This window comes from Populus alba, chromosome 6 (assembly GCF_005239225.2).
Source record: "Populus alba chromosome 6, ASM523922v2, whole genome shotgun sequence".
In the NCBI taxonomy this organism is placed as follows: Eukaryota; Viridiplantae; Streptophyta; class Magnoliopsida; order Malpighiales; family Salicaceae; genus Populus; species Populus alba.
In genome coordinates, this window is record NC_133289.1 from 5,457,934 (window position 1) to 5,476,071 (window position 18,138).

Consider the following 18,138-nt stretch of genomic DNA (forward strand, 5'->3'; position numbering starts at 1 on the left):
CGGCATCTCGTCAAGCCTAGATGATTGTAAAACTGATGATCTTTTTAGGCATTTTATTAGGCCATAAAACTCTATTTGTCTTTTTGTTATAACCTTTAACATAAAATGTTAAGGTCAATGGTATTCTTCTCTTTATACTTGTAGGTGTATAAAAATCTTCAAAAAGACCATCTATTTATCCTTCATTAATGAGGAGTAAAAGATATTTATTTATTTTTAATGTAGGTGTCAGGGAAGTTTTCTCTCGTTAATCCCATCAAGGCAAGATGACATTGCAGCCCCTCCATTTTATAAAAGAACAAGACTCATAAGATATAAAAACCCTATAAATCCTTAGAAGAAGCAAGCTCACAATCTCCATTTCTTATTGCATATTTTATTTTCAGTCTCCCATTAGAATATCATGGCCTTTTCTCTACAAAAAAAAACATATTTACTTAAGTATTAGAGAATCCTCAAATCCATTAAAAAAACTTTTTATAAATATTAGTCACTGATCATCTTGACATACCAGGCACTTAACATTAACCATCTTGGCTAAAAAGAAAAATTACCAGAACTAAAACATTAATTAATTATGAACATTACATTGAAAATACCAAACAATCTCTCTTTCAACTCCGTGGATATTTTTTCTCAAATAAAAATTAATGAAAGTGTGAAACCGAGTAATTTTTTTATTCCTCAATTATTATTTTTTATCATTTTTCATCTTCAGCCCAGTTTGTTTACGGGCCCACATTTCATTCTCTCAATTCAATTCAATCGAACACTCTCTCTCGCGAAAGTACCACTCTCTCCCTCCAAATCTTCTATTCCTTCCTCCCTAAGCAAAAAAATAAAAATAAAAAATCCCCCTTACCCCTCTCTCTCAAAGCCCTAACCAATAGCAACCATGCAAGAACCAGAGCTTCACGATTTATCAGACGACGCTGATTACGCTGCCTCTCTTCAACAGGTACGGTACCAATAAATCACTCACATTTCCACTAAATTCAATTCAATTCGCAAAAATTCTTTCATTCAATATTTAGGTTTTCATATGTTATTTTGATTTAGGGATCGGCGAGTATGATGATAACGAGGAGCGATAGCGGAAGGAGCACTTCGTCGAGCTTACCGGAAGGAGCAGAAATTGTGTATTTGAAAGATAACGTGACGATTCATCCCACTCAGTATGCGTCTGAGAGAATTAGTGGTCGGTTGAAGCTCATCAAGCAAGGCTCTTCTCTTTTTATGGTATATAAATTAGGTTCTCTTCCTTTTATTTAAAATCAGTTTATTAATCATCCTTTTCTCTTCTGTGTTTTAATGTAATTGTCTAGCGAATTTATGCTAAAACGTGGATATTTTTGTGGTTATGGTAGACGTGGATTCCGTACAAAGGGCAGAGTACGAATGCGAGGCTGTCGGAGAGAGGTTGTATTTCTGAACTGTTAATTTGTTGAATTAAGAGTGTTATAATATACTGGAGTAAATGTGATATGGTCGGTGAAATTGTTCGTGTGGTTTTGTTTTTGTAGATAGAAATCTTTACACCATAAGGGCTGTGCCTTTTACGGATGTGCGGTCTATTCGTCGACGTACTCCTACCCTTGGGTGGCAGTACATAATTGTTGTTTTGTCATCAGGTATTTATATTTTTTTCCTTTCATGGAGGCTGTATTATTAAGTCATAGTGGATTTAGAGTTTATAAATGCCCGAAGTTGCTTTTAACAAGTGAATAAAGATCATTAAATGCTTGAATACTTTTAGTCTAAGAAATGGCTAATGTTTCAGTTGATAGAATTTTTGTAGCATTGATGTACGATATATGTCAGATCCCAAGCATCATATTTTTTCATGGATTTCTCACCTTTTACGGATTGATCTTGTTATGAAATTACTGGGAGGCATTAATGAAGATGAGTGAAATGAGATTATGAAGAATTTGGTACTTTGTAATGGCAATCTTTATTGTGTGGCCTCTTTTTTTTTTGTGACATTTGTATTGAGGAGGATAGCTTTATTTTATTTACATTTTTACCTTATCAAGGCATGATAATATTTGTATCTATTTATGAACTATTATTTTTATTCATCTTGTTTAATTTTATTTCGAGGTGATTATTTCTACTTCTAGTCACTGTTGTTTGGTTGGTGTATTTGTGTTCTATGTTGATGATTATGAGTTTTGGGGTTTAAAATTGAATCCATCGATACCTGGTTTTATTACTCCTCATTTTTAAAATGGAGGTGTTTTGCAGGACTCGCATTTCCTCAACTTTACTTCTACAATGGTGGAGTCAAAGAGTTCCTTGCTACAATAAAGCAACATGTTTTTATTGTGAGGTTGGCTACTGATTTAGTCTGCAACTCCTTTTATTTTGAGATTCTCTTCCTCTGCCTCTTCCTGCCTATCTATAAATATCTACATTATAAAGATGCATATTTAGATATTATAAGAGCATCTCTAATATATTGAAGTTACATTTATTTATGCTTCACATGGGGAACATTTTACATTTAGAATTGACCACTGATTTCATTTTTTATCCTTGGTGCCTTGTTTCCTAATCTCTTTGTGCTTTGTGGTAAGAAAGGCTGCAAGGTTATTCTCGAAATTTGACAAGGATTAAAGGAAGACCTTGCTTGGTAAGATACAAGGACTAAGCCTGGCCTTACTTGGGCTATGGCCAAATGGAATTTTGGCCTTGTGGAATTTTTTCTCCTTGTAGAAATGGGTTGGATGGTGGGGTTATCGGTTCTCTTTCTTTTAAGCCTGTTTATGACAGGAAAAAAAAAAAAGATAGAAAGAAAAGAAAATAATCAGTTTCTCGGTGAATTGTTGCTTCGTTCTGCAAACATTGTTGTTTGGAAAGGTAAGTTTAAAAAGCATAAGGAAGGGGTAGCAGCATGAAGTTTGTCCTTTCATGTCTTGCATAGAGTTTCTGACATGAGAGAAATGATTATACTTTTGAGGGCTTAAAACTTTTAGTACAAAGGTTGATGTAAAAGAATTGTTTTGGTCACCTATCTTAGGGATTTCTTTGGTTTGCTGGTTTTTTCTCTTTCTTCTGGGGTCTTAAAAGTACTCATTACTTTTGGGAGCTAGGTTTCTTGCAATTTTTCCTCTCATTGTTGCACGTTTTCTTTTGTACTTGTTCAGTTCTCTACATACTTTCTATATGCTTCTGTGTTGCCCCTTTGCTCTTTTTTTTTTTCCTTTCAACTTGAATAACAGAAGAATGTTGTTTGGCATGAGCGTGGCATCGAGTATGACACTTTATATGAACTGTGCTGTTAAGTCATGTTTAATGTATTCTTTTAGATTAAGTACATGTTTTTTTTTATGGTGGAAGGGAACCTAGTTATGCCTTAGAGACTGAGACATCCTTCAAAAGAATTAAGTGAAAAAAATAAGAAGATTAGAGCAGAAGTGCCTTCTCCCAGAAAGGCCCCACGATTTTAATCGTCTTCACGTCTCTTGTTTGTGCATTTCAGGATATTTTTCAGTTATAAGATTAATTTGTATATGATGACGTCCTTAAACTTGTTTACTCTTACATATATCTGGATCTTATTTATCATTAGAGATGCTATTTCTATAATCCTGTTGCTGTACATCACATTTACAGATCATTGGAAGATGCAAATGTATTTCTGGTGAATGATTTTCAAAATCCCCTGCAGGTGTGCATGAACGGTTCTCTATTCTCTCTCTTTTTAGATAACTGGTAATCAGTCACTTTCAATTGCAAATATTGCTTTTAGATGTTGGTTTGCATTAGACATTGCTTTCTTCTAGGTTGTCCAATCTCGGTCATTTCTGATATGTTTCCAGGCCTATCCCCTGAATTGATCTAGATCCTGACATGTTTGGTTGCCATGTTCTTGCATTTCACTTTGTCTTTGTCTTCTTTCTTTCTTTTAATGGGTTTTAACCGGGTTTTGCAGAAAACCTTGTCCTCTTTAGAGTTGCCTGTTTATATTGCAAGTGGACCATCTGCATCCGTTTCAGATGGTGGTGAATCTTCATCTTTTGAACTCCAAGAGAGGATTGGTGACTCTATCCGTGATGAAATTCCTAGGCCTTCTCAAAATCCTGGGAGGCAGAAGCATAAGAGTCATGATCCTGCTCGAGATCTTACTATCCATGTATTGGAAAAATTCTCCCTTGTGACCAAATTTGCTCGGGACACAAGTTCACAACTATTTCGAGAAAGTAATAGCAATGGCTATGGTGCTGTAGAAAGGAAAAGTTCTAGCTACTCTCTCGCAGATGTCCCCCATAAGCCATCCATGGATGCAGAGATGGCTCCCAAGGAAGGTCCTGTTCCCTCAGATCCTCTGGAGGTAACCATTTTCTATTTCAAATCTATTAGTATTTTGGGACCCTCTGGAGTTTAATTAAATTTTTGGTTTTGCTGTGTCCTGCTTCTAAAAGCTAATATATTTTTAACACATTGGATGTACACTTCATAATGGATTTACTTCTCATTTGAACATAACCCTTAGTGTGCACATCATTATTAGGTTTGCAAATGCATTTGAAACTGGGATTGGCATAGGTATTTGGTAGTCTATATCTAACTTGCAGTTTAGTTATGCCATTGTTGGGCTTTTGCATATAGGTTGTTTGACAGTGTATGTTGCTGAACATTTTGTTCCTTTCACTTTTGTGTGAATCTAACCTTACAGAATTTACTTGCAACTTTTGAATTTAATGTATCGATTTTCTGTTCTTGTTTTGGTTTTTTCTGTTTCTTTCATCCTCTTCTTGTGTTGAGGAAATTTTTTATAAGCCATGCTGATTGTGTTAACTAGCAAATGGAATGGTGCAACCTATTCTTTCTCCCAATAATATATTGTATTTTAAAAAAGAAGGGTGTGACTGACTGGTGTAGTGCCCGATGCATTGGAAGTTCACAAAGACTAGTTTAGACCTGCAGGCTTACCATTAAGTTTTTAGTAATAGCATGGATAATGATTTGAATCCGCCATTTACCAGTCAAGCTATTCATTTTGGGCAAGCTTAATCATTTTCAGTAGGCTAGTGTTTGTTTTATCCATGGGGACTTGTTGGAAATGCGTGGTATTTTTCACGTATTTAATTAGTTATAAAAGCTATCAAAGAAGCTATCTTGAATGTGGTAAACATAAGATTTTCTTGGGAGCCAGACACCTTTTGTGAACTTTTTACTGGGATAAGTTTGATTGTGCCAAATTCTCACCATATCACTTACCGGCTAGTAGTGTTTTGTCAGTGGAAGTATCATAGTTAAAGATCGAGAACCTTATCCTCCTGGTTCAATTCAGGCTTCTTGAGTTATTTTGGTTGGGAAAATTTGAACTTCTATTCCAGAGTCGTCTGATGCAGACCTCCATTCTTTTTAAACAGACAATCATATGTAGGAAACATGATCATGGTGAGGAGGCTGACACAAATGTGGGAACTTTTGAGCTAATCAATTCTAAGGAGGTATAAAAGGAGCCTTTATGGTTTAATTTAGTGTCTAGTTCATTTCTCTGCTCTCCTTTAGTGATTACCAGTTCACAAAATATATCAATGGGAGATGGTATTCTACCCATAATATCTGGAAAAGTCTCTTCTTTTTTCCATTTCACCTTTATGACTCATCTACAAAAAAAGCACATGGACTAAGCTCAATACAAATTACATCAACTGAGCTCAATACGAATTACATCGACTCAAAACAATACGTTCTTTAATGCACGGGCACTGTATTATTCCTGTGACATGCCATCCTTCTTGATTGTTCTTACATGAAGTTGGAATAAGAATGTGGTAGTTGGGGGTTATGGATCCATAGTAGAGATGTAAGCTGCTGGTCATGAAAAATATTGGAATATACACAAGGCGGGGTTTGAAGAGTGGGAAAATTGGTTTTCCAAGCATTACGATATTGATGCTGCTTCCATTGCTTTGCAAAGTCTTAAGTTCCGATTTTATTTTTTATTTGGGTGCATTGTGTCAGTAGATGACTTGATTTTGGGAATTATTATGATAGATCTTTTCCTGACATAGTTAAGAGGGAAACACAGCAACAGATCAGCAAACATAAGCCGACATTAGTGAGAGAGAATTTAGAACTAGGTATTTTATGATAGAACATCTTCCCTGACGTAGTTAAGAGGGAAACACAGCAACAGATCAGCAGACATAAGCCGACATTAGTGAGAGAGAATTTAGAACTAGGTATTTTATCATAGTGGTTAAGAAAAACCTCTAGTTTCTGAAATTCATATGATGGCAGTGATTTTGTCTTACGGCTTATTTATACTAGACTAAGATCTCTAACCCCAGCCTTAGATTGAACCCTTAAACAGAACTTCTAATCCTAGCCACCCACCCAAATACTCTTAAGAAAGACATGAATTTCTAGTTAATAAAAAAAGCTCATGACTGGAGCAATTCTGCTGTCTTTTGATTGTAGATCAGAAAATTTAGTCATATCCAGGTGATTGCTGCTAGTTGAATGAAATCTGAGAATTGTTACATTAAAATACATCAACTTCGCGTCTGTTGGTTGTTAAAGTAGAAGCCCTAAACATAAGCGAGTCTTACATTTGAGGGGTTTGACACAGTAGCATCTCAGATTTCATATCTTGATCCTACTCAAGGATCAAAACAAGAACTGAGTGTGCCCTTATGCATGCTTGTACTTTTCATTTTCTTCACTTGCTTTAAGAAAGCTAGATTGTAGATCTCCATGTACTTAATGGTGTGTAACTTTTCCTGCCATGTGATTTCAGTGCTTCCTTTAGGATATTAAATGCCACAGAAGAAAAGCACATGTAATTGCTAACTACTTGATTTAGTGTTTCTATTAAGAAATTGAAGATGATAATGACTTTCTTGGGATGATTTAAACTGTGTTTTGTGGATTTTTTTCCTGTGTTGATCAATATATAAAATTTGTTCTTTTTTTTGGATGTGAGATTAATTCTTTTCCCCACTTCTGTATGGCAGTTCGATAAAATGACACTCGTATGGGGAAAACCACGACAGCCACCATTGGGGTCAGAAGAGGTCAGGCTTTTTTTCCTGTAGATAAATTCTCTATCATTTTTAATGATAAATCTGTCAATATGAATGTCTGTCAAGTTACTGCCCACAAATTCATTTGAAATAATTTCATTTCCAGCACTCTTAATGTTTTTTCTGCTGTAGCTTTTTATTTTGGTCTCAGACACTTCCTTGCATTGACCCAAATGCTCCTTTATTTTTGGCATTTTACATGAATGGGTTCTATTTTGATTCTGTGCCCATGTTCAACTTTCCTCTGTATCAATTTTAAAAGTAGATGGTGTGTGCGTTAGGGGTGAGCAAAAAAACCGATTAAACCTAGATAATCAGAAAAAACCGAACCATGAAAAAAAACCGATTAAACCAATAAAAAAACAATTCGGTTCAGTCCGGTTTCGGTTTTAAAAAGCTGAAACTGAATAAACTGAACCAAACTAGTTCAAATAGAAATAAAAAAACCGGTGGTACTATAAATAGCTTTCCATACCCATCTACCTTTTAGTTTCTTCTTCTAACCTAGCAAACCCAGCCCCCCCCCACTTCCTCCTTGTTTCTTTAAATCAGACTGACATATGCAGCCACTCATTATTAGATGCATGAGTTCTGGGAGATTCATCTCAACATGCTTCTAGATTAGTACTGCACTATCCTTAACTGGTCCTGTGATACAGCAACTTCTACTAAGTTAATGCTGTCATACCAATATTGAGACTTATCTGATTGCTCAATGCAACTAGTAACTTTGCTTTTGATTTCTGTAGATCTATTATATATTCATTTTCCAGATTTATTTATGAGGTTGCTGGTTTGCTACAACATGTTGCGACTACTATCATGGATGTTGTGAGAACATCAACTTAGTAGAAACTGTTTTTTTCTAGTTTTTCCCTTCAATTAACTGAACCGAAACTGGTTGGTTTGAACCGGTTTCAGTTTTGAATTTATTTTTTTTAAAAAATTGGTTTGGTTATTTTTTAAGGTGAAAACCGGCCCGAACTGAAAATGCTCACCCCTAGTGTGCATAATATGTTATACACATCATGACTCATTATGTGTTTTTAGAATTTGCTTTTTCTTAAATCGAAACTATAATCATGATTATCTTCTGGGTAAAAGTTTGATTGATAAAGAGTTGGCTCATGATTTAATTGCTGCTGATGTTTTTCTTTGATTTAACACTAGGGTATGCAATGGTCCTTAAACTGGATGTGTTTTCCCATCATAGTCAATTTAATTTGAAGTATCATCTGTAAACCTTGTAGTATGAGCCATGTTACAATGATAGTCCTTGGATGGCTGTGGTTTTTTTAACTCTGATTTGACATTTATTGCTATTACTCAATGTTATTGTTTTAAGTTCATATGCCAAACGCCCAAACCCTTGTGAGTTCAAGGGTTACAGATCCACCCTGAGGAACCATTTATTGTTGTCATAAATCAATTTAAATTTGTTCATTTCATATGCTGAAGCATTGAAGACGGATTTTGCAGTCCTTTGGCCCTTAATTCTGATTTTTTACTCAAGACTTGAATGTACATGCCACAACTGTTCTTGTTGTTTTCAATTTTTTGTTGTATTTTCAGTGGGCTACTTTCTTGGATTCTGAAGGGCGAGTCATGGATTCAAAAGCCTTAAAAAAGAGAATATTCTATGGTGGAGTTGAGCACACAACACGCAGAGAGGTTTGTTGTTTACTATCATTAAACAACTGTTTTATGAGACATTCTTTGGTTTAATATGTTATTCTTCCTAGGATTAACAATGATGAATATAGGTCTGGCCATTTTTGCTGGGATATCATGCTTATGATTCAACATATGCGGAGAGGGAATACCTCAAGTCTTCCAAAAAGTCAGAGTATGAGACAGTAAGACAACAATGGCAGGTTTGTTGAAATTCTCAGTTTTCCACACATCACTGTGTGCTTATGTTTCTGCCTGATATGTTTCATGGAGGTTTCCCCCCCCTTCCTTGTTGAAGATTGGGTTTTAGACACCCTTTCATGTTGATGATTGAATTTGTGTTTTTTTCCTCTTTGCACGGGCATTTATTTCTACTTTCAACTGTTTCATGAAACATGCTATTTTGTTGCCTGCATTTCACTTGGTTTGGCTTATATGATTGCTATTAGGTTCAATGATTGTTAATGCATTGTTGTGGAAAGGAAAAGGTGATTTGCCTTCATATTGTCTGACTTTCTCACTATAATAACCAACTGAACAAAATGCACAACAAGAAGAGCAGCTTTTGAGGCTTCTTTTGTCAATCATATGTGATCCCTTGGCGGATTAAGTGCACCATACACTCAAATGAACTGAGTATTTGTTTGGTTCAACCATGCTTTAGGGGGGGGAAAGCTTCTAGCTCATCCTTCCGTCTCTCATAATCAGCTAAAAACAGTGCTTTGCTTTCAAGCACATGGGGCCAAAGAGACCTTGAGACTCAGTCTCAAACTATTCAGAGTTAGATGCATGGATTTTAATTTTTTATCCGGCTCTGTGTTAGGCTAAATCTTTGATTTTTACACCCAGGGAGATGAAATTTCATTGTTTGTCTGTTTTTCAGCCTAATTGCTTGTACGTTCACTCGAAATTAGTTTTGCTTGTTAGGCCAAAGTGCAAAACTACTTTCTAATCTGATTGTTGATTTTTTTCCCCACATAAAATACAATATTTTATTTAGGAAAAGATGACATTACATTTTTAAGGTTAGGTTAAACCGTAAGTACGATAACTATGTTTTGGTCTCCCTGTCAGGACAGCAGGTGCTTTCAATCATCTTTAACAGTTGTCATTGCTATTCTTCTAATCTTCTTTGAAGAAGTTTCCTTTGAGGCTTAATACATGCCTTTTTTCGCTCCTGCAGAGTATCTCTACTGAACAAGCAAAGAGATTTACAAAATTTAGGGAAAGGAAGGGCCTTATAGACAAAGATGTGGTATGCATGAAGCTACTGTTACTGTTTTCAAGTTTTAAATTATTTATTTTATGACATCAAATTAAAATATATTTAAGTTAATTCTAATAGCTGTTTTGTTGTGTGTTCAAGGTGAGGACTGATAGAGCACTGTCTTTCTATGATGGGGATGATAATCCAAATGTGAATATCTTACGTGATATTCTGTTGACGTACTCCTTCTATAACTTTGATCTTGGTTACTGTCAGGTAGTAACTTCATTTCTGCAGTTTTTTTGTTGAAGGAGATGCTTTTTGTTATCCTTTCTGACAATCATGGAGTCTTTTTTTTTTTTTTCTCCTGTTTGGTGCCTATTTCTATATTTTGCATTAATGTAACTTTGGAAGTACTATAATGCATGTCAGTAATTGCATTTAGGGAGGTGTTGCTTTGTTTGTAATTAGCAACCTTTAGTGCTTAGCAGCTGCTTGATCTTGTTAGTCCTTTCCACCTATACTTTTGTTTCTACTCTTGTTTTTATTGTACTTCCATTTCTATTCTTTTTCATGCACTTTATGTTATTCCTTGTTACTTGCTCTCATCCTGGTATGTGGACTGTAAATAAACAACATGGTTTCAATGAGGATAAGTTTAGTAATTCTTAGTTGCAGTTTATCTTAGTGTTGTCTCATATGCTCTAATCCAGGTTCAGAAAACAGCTAAGAGTGGGTTAAAAATTGCCTTTTCCTATTGGGAAATAAAATGTCAAGTGAATACATTCAAGGCCCCTTTTCCATCCTATTTGGGAAATGGTATAGTGGGGATGCTGAATATTCATGTCTCTGCCCTTTTTTTCTCAGGGAATGAGCGATTTACTATCCCCAATTTTGTTTGTGATGGAGGATGAATCAGAATCGTTTTGGTGTTTTGTGGCACTGATGGAACGTCTTGGACCCAATTTTAATCGTGATCAAAATGGCATGCACTCTCAGCTTTTTGCATTATCCAAGGTCTCTCTCTCCATCCCCCCTACAAGCCTATCTATTTTCTTTTCTTTTCTTTTTTCTCAGAAATTTAAATATATTTTGACAATTCATCTATTGAACAATATCCCATCTTAAATTTAGAGTCTGTTTGCTTCTTTAGTGAAATTCAAAGGCCTTTTGGCATAATTAATTCTGATGATCTTCTGTCTTGTGTCACTGTATAATTTACAATATCAAATTGTGAATGGTAGACAATCAATTTTTTGGGATGTTATAGCTTTGGATGAAGGTTAGGTGTTGGCTGGCTTTTCAGTAAATTGTTTTGTTAGGCTGCAGTTACAAACTGAACTAACTTTTACTATTCTAACTGCAGCTGGTGGAGTTGCTTGATTGCCCATTACATAACTATTTCAAGCAGAATGACTGCTTAAATTACTTCTTCTGTTTCCGCTGGGTTCTAATACAATTTAAAAGGTCAGATTAGTGGATTATTTGTTCCTCTTTTTTCTGCGCTTAGGATGGATGGATGTCTTTTTAATGAAGCTGCTGACATACCCTTTCACTGCCTTTTTTTTCCTTTGCAATTACAAACATAGTATAGTGGATATAATTTTTTTTCTCTCATATAAAAGTTAATATATAAGATGCTCAACACTGATGATTTTCAGCGAGTTCAGTTTAGCTTCAATTTAAAACAATTATAGTAGCAAGTCTAATGTTGTTTCACCTAGAAGAAGATACTTGCATGCATTCTATAATCATTGTCTCAAAAAACTCGGATGCTTGCTGGGTTTAGTGATGAAAGGTACATAATTTACTAGTTTGCAATACTTCTTGAGTGTATTGGCTTTGAAAAAATTCCAGAAGGGAATATTTACAATAAAGTACAGCATCTGGGACCTCTCCTTGATTGAGAAGATGGATACAGAATACTATGCTGGACAAGGCAGATGCATTCCTTTTTTGTGACTAATAGAAAACCAGATTTGGGATGAGATATGTATGGAGAAAATCATTCTCAAACATCACTATGGTGCAAGTCCAAAAAAAAGAAAACAAATCACGATGGTGCAATTTACTACATTCAGTGATGTTTTTGTATCCTGAGTATCCGAATGCTATCACTATGCTCCTATATTGCTAGAAATAAAAGGAAATATGGTGTTATTGCTTTATTTTCTCACTATGATTTACCAAATTTTCAGGGAATTTGAATACAAGAAAACAATGCGATTGTGGGAAGTGTTGTGGACCCATTATTTGTCTGAGCATCTGCAACTGTATGTATGTGTTGCAATCTTGAAGCGATACCGCAACAAAATAATGGGGGAGCGCATGGACTTTGACACGCTCTTGAAATTTATCAATGAGCTGAGTGGCCATATTGACCTTGACGCAATTCTTAGAGATGCAGAGGCTCTGTGCATATGTGCTGGTGAGAATGGTGCTGCTCGCATCCCACCAGGAACTCCACCTTCATTGCCTACTGAGAATGAGAATGCTTTATTATATGCTCAAGATGATGAAGTACTGTAATACAGTTCTTCTCATTGGTACGATATAATCGGCTATATATTTTGTTTTCTTCATGAAATAGCTGTGTATAATTGCTGTTTTTTCGAAATAAAATGTTAATAATCAAGCAATCAACTCCATTTGCTGCCCTCTTTTAAATGACATTATCATGTGTATTGTTGCGTGAGAGGATATAACTTAGCTGGACTGACAGTCGCCTCTTGTTCCTTTATTATTTATCAATCACATTTCCCTCAGAGAGGGAGATGTTTGTGGGTTTCCATCTTCCTGTTCAGTCTCTCCTGTGATCTACTAATTTCTAGCTTCTCGTGGTAGAAAGAGACATTTTCGGAGGGATGTGTGAACATCCGCGTACCAATCAGCTGATTGTGATGGTTTTCTTTTCTTTTTCAAACAAAAGATAGCGCTTTTTTTATTAAAAAAAAAAAAATTATAAAAAAACCACTTTATTTTAGACTGTATTATTCAACCTGCAACCTCTTCAATCTCAATAACATCTACCAGGCTCCATGTGAAATAAATACAGATTGTTTATAAAGTATTCCTTTCCGACCGTAGCATAGTAAAAAAATATCTTTTGGGTAGAATAGCACGATACAAAAAAATTTATTTAGCGATTTACGTCATAAATAATGTTGTGACTTTATGAAGAGATATTTTCACAGGCGGGGTTTTTAGCAATTAACTATCCGCTTAAAAAAAACTACAATACCACAATTCATATAATTTAAATAATCATTTTTCTAATTTCAAAACACAATTCATATAAGCAAAACATAATGTCTTTAATTCTAATTAATAAAATTATACATATGATTAACATAACATTTTATTAAAATTAAACTCACTATGTATATATTCATAATTCTTATAACATATAATGTAACTATATCTAATAATCATCCTAACTCGTGGACAGGTTTGGAGCACTCGTGGATAGGTGTACAACATTATCCCAACTCATCTAACTCGAGGACAAGTATGTAGCATCTGTGTAAGGGTAAGGAGAACCAATATCACCCCATCTCATTAACAGACTTAGGATGCTTGTGGAAGGACCACCACTACTCTAACTAGTCCAACTCAAGGACAAAATCTATGTAGGTGTCAACACCAATATCACCCTGGCTAGTAGACAGGTCTGAGATGCTCGTGGATGGACCAACATTTCTAATATTCTCACGATAAACAATCTCATCTTCCGCTAATATTGCTTCAAGATGCTTAACATCTTTAACCTCTTGAAGTCCACCACAACATAAATCTAGTGTAATGTTGGCCACAATACATCTTATTTTATCGACACCTTCACAAATAGTCATTACTTCATTTTGAGCCTCTCGTACTAAGAAATCAATCTAAATACATACATTAAAAAGTAATTAGTAGTCATAGTCTATAATAACATAAATAATATTTAATAAATGTTGTATGTAAAAAATAATATTGCATCAATTTTGTCTTGGACATTGGGGCGTGTAATGCTTCAGATTATATGGACATCTCAAGAAACCCAACCAAGTAGGTGTAATAAAAAGATGTTTAATGGTTAAATATTATATCATTTAGGTATGTATATCAATCATTGGATATTGCTCCTAAAAACACGATATCTCCTAGTATCTCAAAGATGTAAATAAGATGCATAAATTATTAATCAATTCCCTATGTCCTTATCCTAATAATTAATAGTATGCGGCTTGTCACCAATATCAACATAATTTGGTATGTGATGGGATAGACCAAACTATCACATTATCCAATTTGTTCAATGCATCTCAATAATGTTGAAGTAGTGCAACAAGACCTGTGCCAACCAAAGATCAGATCCCTCATGGCATATAGGCACAATTAAAAGTATCAAGTTCTCTGTAGAATGCATCCATATAACCTATCATAATATATAAAAGACTTATATTAGATAACAAGTCGAAACAAAAAAATGATGTCCAAATAACCAAAAATACAATAAATTTGTAATTTATACCTAATGTGATTGTTATGCTTCTAACTCATCCTGATAACTCATAAACATGAGTGAGATTTATTATGAAATATCTAGCCCCACATCATTTGACATGATAAGCTATAAAGTTAGCATGTTTTTTACATTCAATTTTTATAAATAATGTGTTGATTAAAATCAATTTATTTTATTATTACTTAGAACCAATGGATAATGGTCTTTGAGTGATAGTTTCCAACATATTATTATCCCAACTTTTTGGATATCCGATATGAATATGGTCTCACAACCAGAGCTTTATTAATTGACATTAACAGTTCTAAGCTAGTATTTAAAATGCAATTAATTTTAACAATCAAAGGATTTAAAATAATTATAACTGGAGAAATAGTAGATACTCAACAATTTATCCTTTTTTTTCTTTAGATATGATTTACATAGTTATGGATAGAGGTATGCAAGCATGACCCTCCGAGTTATAATTAGGAATTGCCTAGAAGTCTTAAAGCGGTGTCAAATAGAATAATGAAACTGCATTGCCGGCAGTTCTCGTGAAAATAAAACCTCTAAACATATGTAATATGTAGTCCCAAACATACTTAACCAATTGGTCCTATGTCACATCTGCTAAAAGGTTTTGAAATTTATATCCAACCATGTCAATTTGATATAGTGAAGAAATTATATTCATCTTCTATTTCAAGCATATTCCAGTCAAGTCAATCATATAATATTTTAGATTGCTCGTTAAAAGACATCTAATGTACCAGTTAGAAACTCATGACTACCTCCATTATAAGTGATATCATTGTTAGTAGTGATGATGATACCACCATGAAAGCATAATATTCCAAAATTACTAGATATTTTGTTAAACAACACAATAAAAACACAAGTCTAATTTATTAATATCATGAGGTTAATTAAGGTACATAATTTATCAACAAAACCTAAATTCATCAAATTAATCAATGAACACCTAAATTCATCAAACTTCACTATCATAATGAAATTATCAAACCAACTCATGTATTTCATAGCTAATTATCTTATTTTACACCAAATTCAGTATAATCCTTAATTTAACCTAGATAAACCCTAACTTTAACCTTAATTCACAATCAACAACAATCTAAAATCATTGTTTATTTTACAAAATAATATAATTATCAACTCAAATTCTATCTAATTAACCTAATTATAAAAAATCCCTAATCTTGAACCCTAACATTTTTTTAAAAAATCAAACTAATACACATTAACATAAATTACATCAAAATGATAGAGAAAACGTGTTGAATATACCTCTAAGGGTAGAATGTGGCGGTGGTGGTGATTTTGGCCTAAAATAGCTTGACCTGTGGCAGGAGGGGGGTGGTGATCTCGTGCTAATAAGAGATAGGGGTGATCTCATGATGTTTTGGATGTGTTTCATAGTGGAAACAGAGAGGGAGGTCACTCATAACAAGGAAAGAGGAGGAGCGCTAGATTGTTGGTAGAGAGAAAGGGGGAAATAAGAGGAAGAAAGGGGCTTAGGGTTTTAATTTCATATAAAATTACAAATGATATTTGTAAATCATATGTCATTGATGTCAATTGTTAAATAAGAGCAAAAATATTATTTGTGACTCACAAGTTGCAAAAGAAACCCGTGACTTGTTAAACTTTGTTATATCCCAAAATATTTTCTCCACCTATGCTACTAATTTCTTTTTTTACTGTGCTAAAAAAGGAAAATTTGTTTTCCTTATTTTTCTCATGTTACTGGAGCTAGGATTTTGATAAACTGATTTTCTGCTGCTTATTTTTCATCCCGCATCTTTCCCAAAAAATCTTTTGCACAAATTTTCTTTTTTCTTTTTTGAGGTGTTGGAAATTTTTTGAGTTTATATCTCACTCTAACCTTGTAACCTGCCTGCAACTTCATTGCTCTGTTCTGAGGATGTCTTCATTTTTGTGAGACTTGCATGTAACTCTGAGGTTTGGTGATGGATTTCTGATTTTGAGTGTCATGCGACTTGATCTTAACTTTAGTGAATTCTTTCTTCTTCTTTTTTTCATGTGAAACATGGTTTGGATTTTTCTTTTCTTTTCTTTCTTATGGGACTTTAGATATTTATGCGACTTGTGGGAATCACAGGAACAGTCACCGGTAAATTGCCTTACATCTGTTTGAAACATAATTATAGGTAATTATAGGTAATTATATATATATTATATATATATATATATTAGAATCCATTGAATAATCCTCAACAGTGCATGAAATCGCACAGCTTTTCCTGTCCCACGGAGAGATCACATCCATTACTTTTTAATTAGCAGCGATCATCTCAGGTGCGGGGTGCGGGGTGCGGGGTCATGCTTGGAGTCTGATATCGTAAACTGTGGCATGACCGACTGGGTGACCACCTGTAAATATGTCTCCTTACCAGTAGTCACCACCACAGCCTAATGATTCAAACATATCAAAGGAATCCCAGTAGGTTAGGAAAGGCTCATCTTCAAAGAAAAAGTTAGCATTGTTGTGTAGCAGCATTGGAGACTCTATGCAAGAGTTCATGCCCTGCGCATCTTGTTGTATCCATGCATCACTGATCACGGCACTTCTCTCTTCTTTCTCGTGGTTCTTCCCTTCCAATTCTTCAGTGCTGCCTATTGGACTCGTGTTGCAAGCGGGCTGAGAATTGCTTAGTGAACGGATTCTCTTGCTTCTGCACTGCTTCTTGGTGTGGTTGTCGTTCTGATCAGGTTTGGAGTCGATGGTTTTTCTTTTTCTTGAAGGGCATCTCTTGTTTAAATGGGTATTCCAGTAGTTTTTCACATCGTTGTCCGTCCGACCAGGAAGTCGACCGGCTATAAGTGACCACCTATAGGTAACATTGATAAATTTTTAGATAACATCTTCTAATCTGCATTGATGAAGGTTTGCAATGAGGATAATGTAAGAATATTTCCCGTAGAGTGGCCGATGTATTAACGGTCCGATCATTAAAGTTCAAGTTCTTTGTAAAGTCTACGGATTCTAATACGTTAAAGCGAAACTGTGATGGATCGGTCTCAATAAACGAGTATTAGAATGGGTACGTTGAGACCCTCTCCTCTAACCATAAAATAACATACATTCTCATAAGGTTGTATACATACATATATTGATGGTTTTAAATATTTATATGTGTATAAAATAAAGTTATGGAATTAAAGCAATGTCTTTAATGTCATTTAATTAAAAGACACAAACCCTCCTTCCTATTGAGAGACACCCATTCGATGGGTATAAGAAAGGAAGGGGTAAGGAGTTTTGGGTGGTTATTTTTTTTTTTTGGGTTCATTTGTGTCATAAAAGAATAACATAAAGAAAAGAGAACAAAAAAAAGAAAACCGTAAAGGAAATCCCTCTCCATCAAAGGGATTGAGAAAAGAAGAAGGTGTAGAGGAGAAGATCAACAAAGTGATTATAAAAGGATTCTATGCAGCAATTCAAGTGCAAAATGGATAACGGTAAGTTCTAAATTTTCCATTGTTCTAGATTAGAAGGTTTTCATCATTAATATAAAAGTCTTGTGAGATTAAATGGTCTATTGATTTGGGGATAGATTTCATAAATAGAAATCATTAAAGAAGTTATTTATATGTGGTATCAGAGCCTAATAGAACCCATTAATCTCCCATTAAAGGATTGATGATGAAAACATTGATAAATTGAAATGTATGAAAACAAT

General features: G+C 34.5%; 1 protein-coding gene across 1 annotated transcript; it reads left to right on the plus strand.

Moving 5' to 3' along the window:
* Window positions 1-786: 786 nt before the first annotated feature.
* Window positions 787-12,710, plus strand: LOC118032582 (uncharacterized). The gene is made up of 15 exons (XM_035037311.2): window positions 787-958; window positions 1,060-1,239; window positions 1,368-1,419; window positions 1,524-1,631; window positions 2,248-2,332; window positions 3,619-3,673; window positions 3,938-4,336; window positions 6,975-7,034; window positions 8,616-8,714; window positions 8,807-8,917; window positions 9,898-9,969; window positions 10,081-10,197; window positions 10,789-10,938; window positions 11,288-11,388; window positions 12,120-12,710. Exons 1-15 carry the CDS (start codon window positions 896-898, stop codon window positions 12,448-12,450), a joined length of 1,983 nt encoding a protein of 660 aa, XP_034893202.1. The 5' UTR covers window positions 787-895; the 3' UTR covers window positions 12,451-12,710.
* The last annotated feature ends 5,428 nt before the right edge of the window (window positions 12,711-18,138 follow it).